Source organism: Trichechus manatus, unplaced genomic scaffold (genome assembly GCF_000243295.1).
Source record: "Trichechus manatus latirostris isolate Lorelei unplaced genomic scaffold, TriManLat1.0 scaffold00072, whole genome shotgun sequence".
Lineage (NCBI taxonomy): Eukaryota > Metazoa > Chordata > Mammalia > Sirenia > Trichechidae > Trichechus > Trichechus manatus.
This window is the reverse complement of record NW_004444008.1, coordinates 1089944-1093756: the sequence shown is the minus strand read 5'-3', so window position 1 is coordinate 1093756 and position 3813 is coordinate 1089944. Positions and strand designations below refer to the sequence as shown.

Genomic DNA, 3813 nt, shown 5'->3' with positions numbered 1-3813 from the left:
CGTGGCCCTCTGGTTATTAGATGTTCTACGTTACTTTGTTTATTAGATGCTCCGTGTGATTCTCTAATATGATTCTTAGAAGAGCTTCTGAACTGTAGAGATGAGGAAACAGGTTCACAGTGATTGAGGGTTTTGCCCAAAGTCTAGCTTTTAAGGAGTGGAACAAAAATCGAACCTCAAGCTTGACCCTAAGGCTCACTGCTGCCCAGGTTTGAAAACATGGATGTGCTTGTTTCTCAAAATAGTGCTCTGATTTTAAAGCTTTCCCCACCAGAGGAAGAAGTAAAAGTCACAAACTCAGTCATGAGAACCACCGAAGCACTGAACTGTTGGAGTGCTGTGAAGTTTGAAGCGCAGACCTGTCATAAGCACAGCCTTGTTTTCTTCTGAGCTGGGCAGTGGCTGCCGTGTCCTTTGGAGCATTGGACTCCGACACTGTTGAGCTGGGAGGGGCCCTGTTCTGGAGGAGGACAGTGGTCTTGGACCCTCCGAGTGGGCCCCACCAGGATCTGCACTGGCTCCTTGTTGGCCCACGGCCTCTGGGGATGGTGTGTGTCTGGCTGCTCTACGTGTGCTGAGCGCCCCCTTGTGTCTGCAGGTGTAACTGCGGAAATGCAGAACCTGGTGCAGCGGCGCATCTACCCGTTCCTGCTGATGGTCGTGGTCCTGATGGGCATCCTGTCCTTCCAGGTCCGCCAGTTCAAGCGCCTTTATGAGCACATCAAAAACGACAAGTGAGTCCTTGTAAGACGCTCTTATGTGTGCCCACTGTGCTGAGCCACGGAAGAGCCACTCTGTGGTTACCTGGGGGTCAGGTGTGTTAGGATTGCCTGGTTTACGTCATTTCAAACACTTCCAGAATCCTCACTGTTTAAAAAGCGCTGTGAGGTTGTTTGGGGAACGGGTGAACTTCAGGAAGTGTTGGTGAGGCAGATGAAGGAGCAGCAGGGGTCCATGCCATTTTCACACTAAAAAGCCAGGCTGTAGGGCACACACATCAGGCCCGGACGCACCGATAGAATACTGGCCGCTGTGACACACACTTGCACACACTCCGGGTTCCTACACAGTCGCCATGCTGGGCTCGTGTTCTCACTTCACTGATGGGTAAACTGAGCCCCACAGGCCTGGCCTGCAGTCCTCCTGCCCTGGCCACACACGGGCCTGGCCGCATGCAGGTTCCAGGTACTGTCCTCACTCTGCATGGCTGCTGTCTCCACTCCTCCACCCCGAGGCATGCAGCTGTCTCGCCTTGTCACCACTGCCCCCATGGGACAGCCCCCCAGCCACGCCCCACACTGGGCCCCTCGACCACCAGCTCTGGACTCTTGGATCCTTGTAGAGGGTCTCTCCAGGGGCACTCATCCCCCCAACTGCCACCTCTGCCTCCACTGCCTGGCACACCACACCTGATGCCCCCCTGCCATTAGCACACCCCCACGTCTCCCTGCACGCCGCACCTGACCTCCCGCTGTCACAGGACACAAGCACCTGCTCACACACCCTCACGTCCCCTGTGACCACCTCACTGAGATCAGAAGGCCTTGAACTGTCCTTGGATCCATCTCACTTGAGCTTTTCAGGGCATCAGCTCTCTCTTCCCAGCCTCTGGCAATCCTGTCCTAGGGAGTTTCCCAGGTCATAAAATCAGAATCATAGCAGATGAGGCCCGCGTGGATTTACTGCTCCTTTGGCCCCATCTGCCTCTGAGCCTGAGCTGTGAGGACTGCTGGCCCACGGACAGAGGCCCCGTCCTTTGCTCCATGCCCATTCCGGGTGTCGCGTGGTGCCCCTGGCCGGCTTCGTCCCACAGTCCCCCTTCCCTCCTCCCATTACCTGGGGAGGCTGTGAGGGAGGGAAGGCCATCTGACCCTCTCGTAGGAGGGGTTCCTCTGTGGGGACAGCTTGTTAACCTCCCTGTCTCCCCAGGTACCTTGTGGGGCAGCGCCTCGTGAACTACGAGCGGAAGTCGGGCAAGTCGGGAGCCTCGCCGCCCCCGCTGCTCTCGTCCCAGGAGTGATGTGCTGTCTCCAGCTCCTGACCCCCCGGCCTTTCCGTGTCCTTTTTTGTGACTTCTCTCTGTGGAGACCCTCGTGATCTCAGTTCTACGTGTTTGATGTGTATCTCAGCACCAGGAGCGGCTGTCCGCCCAGCCTCCTCCTGCCCACCCTCGGACGCCCCTGCTTCCGCGGCCTGTGAATGTGTACATAGACGCTGTCAGTGCCGGGACCGCGGGCGCCAGAGGCACGTGGACATCCTCAACAGTGTAGATTAATTTATTAAATCTAGTTGTCACGTTAACGTGGCCCGCTGTGATCTCGACAGGAGTGTGCCAAGCAGTGCGCGGAGCAGGACCCGCCAGCGCCTTGTCTCTGGGGCCGCACGGGCTGGCGGGGGCTCTGCGGGAGGAAGGCGGCCTCGTGTGTCACTGTCAGCTGTCTCGGGAAGTTGAAGTTGTTTTGTATAACACCAAAGTTGTTGTACATTTTCTACTGCCTGATTTTTTTCATGTGTCTGTGTTTGTAATATTGTATAGTATCTTGTGCTAGGTGAGGAAATTATTTTTAATTTTGATAATTTAATATTCCTAGCGATCAGCATTGGGCGTTGGGTTTTCTCTGCTTGTTAGGGCATGTCTACACTTAGGAAAAAAGGAAAAGTCCAGACGGAGACTCAGCAGCTCCCCACCCCCAGCCGTCTTTCCTCCTCTCGGCAGCGGTGGCCGAGAGTCCCCCAGGGTCACGGCGCCATCAGCATGGCATCGCCGGGGCCACGCTCAGGCATCTGCTCGCGGGACCCCAGCCTGTGTCTCAGTGGGCGGCATGGAGAAGACCGCTCAGTGCCCGTCCCGCTGGCTGTGCGGCATTGTGTGAGGGCGTGGGAGCACGATTCCCCTGGTTTTCCGTCAGCTTTTGTTTACAGAATAAAACTGCAGATAAAACCAATTTGGTTTCATTCATCCAGAAGGAAGCTGGCAGAGCTGGGCTTGTCATAGGAGTGCAGGGTTCTGTCATTGGAAATGTGCTGAACGTCTCAGTGATGTGGACATTTAACCCGGAGGTTTCCCTAGACCCAGAGCTCCCAGCTGGCAGCGTAGAGAACTGGGGAGAGCAGCTGTGCCCCCAGCCCACATAGTCCGTGTATATTGTCAGGTAGGGTTTGCTTTCGACAGGTAACTTAGAAAGCGAGGAGCATAGGGCTACAGAAACCATAAAAGAATTTCCATAGAGTATTAAAATCCATAGACTAAAATCTGAAGTTTTTTTATATGAAAGTCAGCCAAGCACAGGCTACTAAAATCAGAATGTTCTGGTTGTTTTATATTTCAACAGTTTTTCCCCAAGTGGTAAGCAGTTACTTGACTTTCAGACCTGTTTTAAACCATCAGTATAAACAAAGCTGCCTGCAGGGCTCAGTGTTGAACATCCGCACTGCGTGGGCCACGTCTCTTGAGTTTACTCGGTCAGGCGTCCTGTAAAAATGAGCAGCATTTACAGGTGCGCCACCTGCGCCTCTCATCTGGAGTAGAAGTTTACTGCATCGGGCACATAGCTTGAGTACATTAGGTGTCTTTGTTGATTTTTCAGACAATTTGTAGCTCTCAATATCCAGCCATTGGTCCGCATTCAACTGTTTTAACAGTAAGGAATCTAGGCAGAAATCACAAAAAGCTCAAGGTGGTTAGTCTACAAATTTCAAGTGATTCTTACCTGGTGTTTTGTGAAAACACGTGAGTGGCCGACAGCAGCCTCTGTCTCGTGGCAGAGACCTTCTTGCCGTCACCCGTCAGTTCCCGCGGTTTGGGCTGTGCTG

At 53.9% G+C, this 3813-nt stretch overlaps 1 protein-coding gene across 1 annotated transcript in view; it reads left to right on the top strand.

The window, feature by feature from the left end:
• Nucleotides 1-2040, top strand: part of MARCHF6 (membrane associated ring-CH-type finger 6) — an 80635-nt gene extending 78595 nt beyond the window's left edge. The window contains exons 18-19 of the mRNA XM_023734821.1: nucleotides 599-734; nucleotides 1930-2040. Of these exons, the coding sequence (XP_023590589.1) occupies nucleotides 599-734; nucleotides 1930-2020 (227 nt within the window). The 3' untranslated portion in view covers nucleotides 2021-2040. The remainder of the gene's footprint in view (nucleotides 1-598; nucleotides 735-1929) is intronic.
• Nucleotides 2041-3813: the final 1773 nt, after the last annotated feature.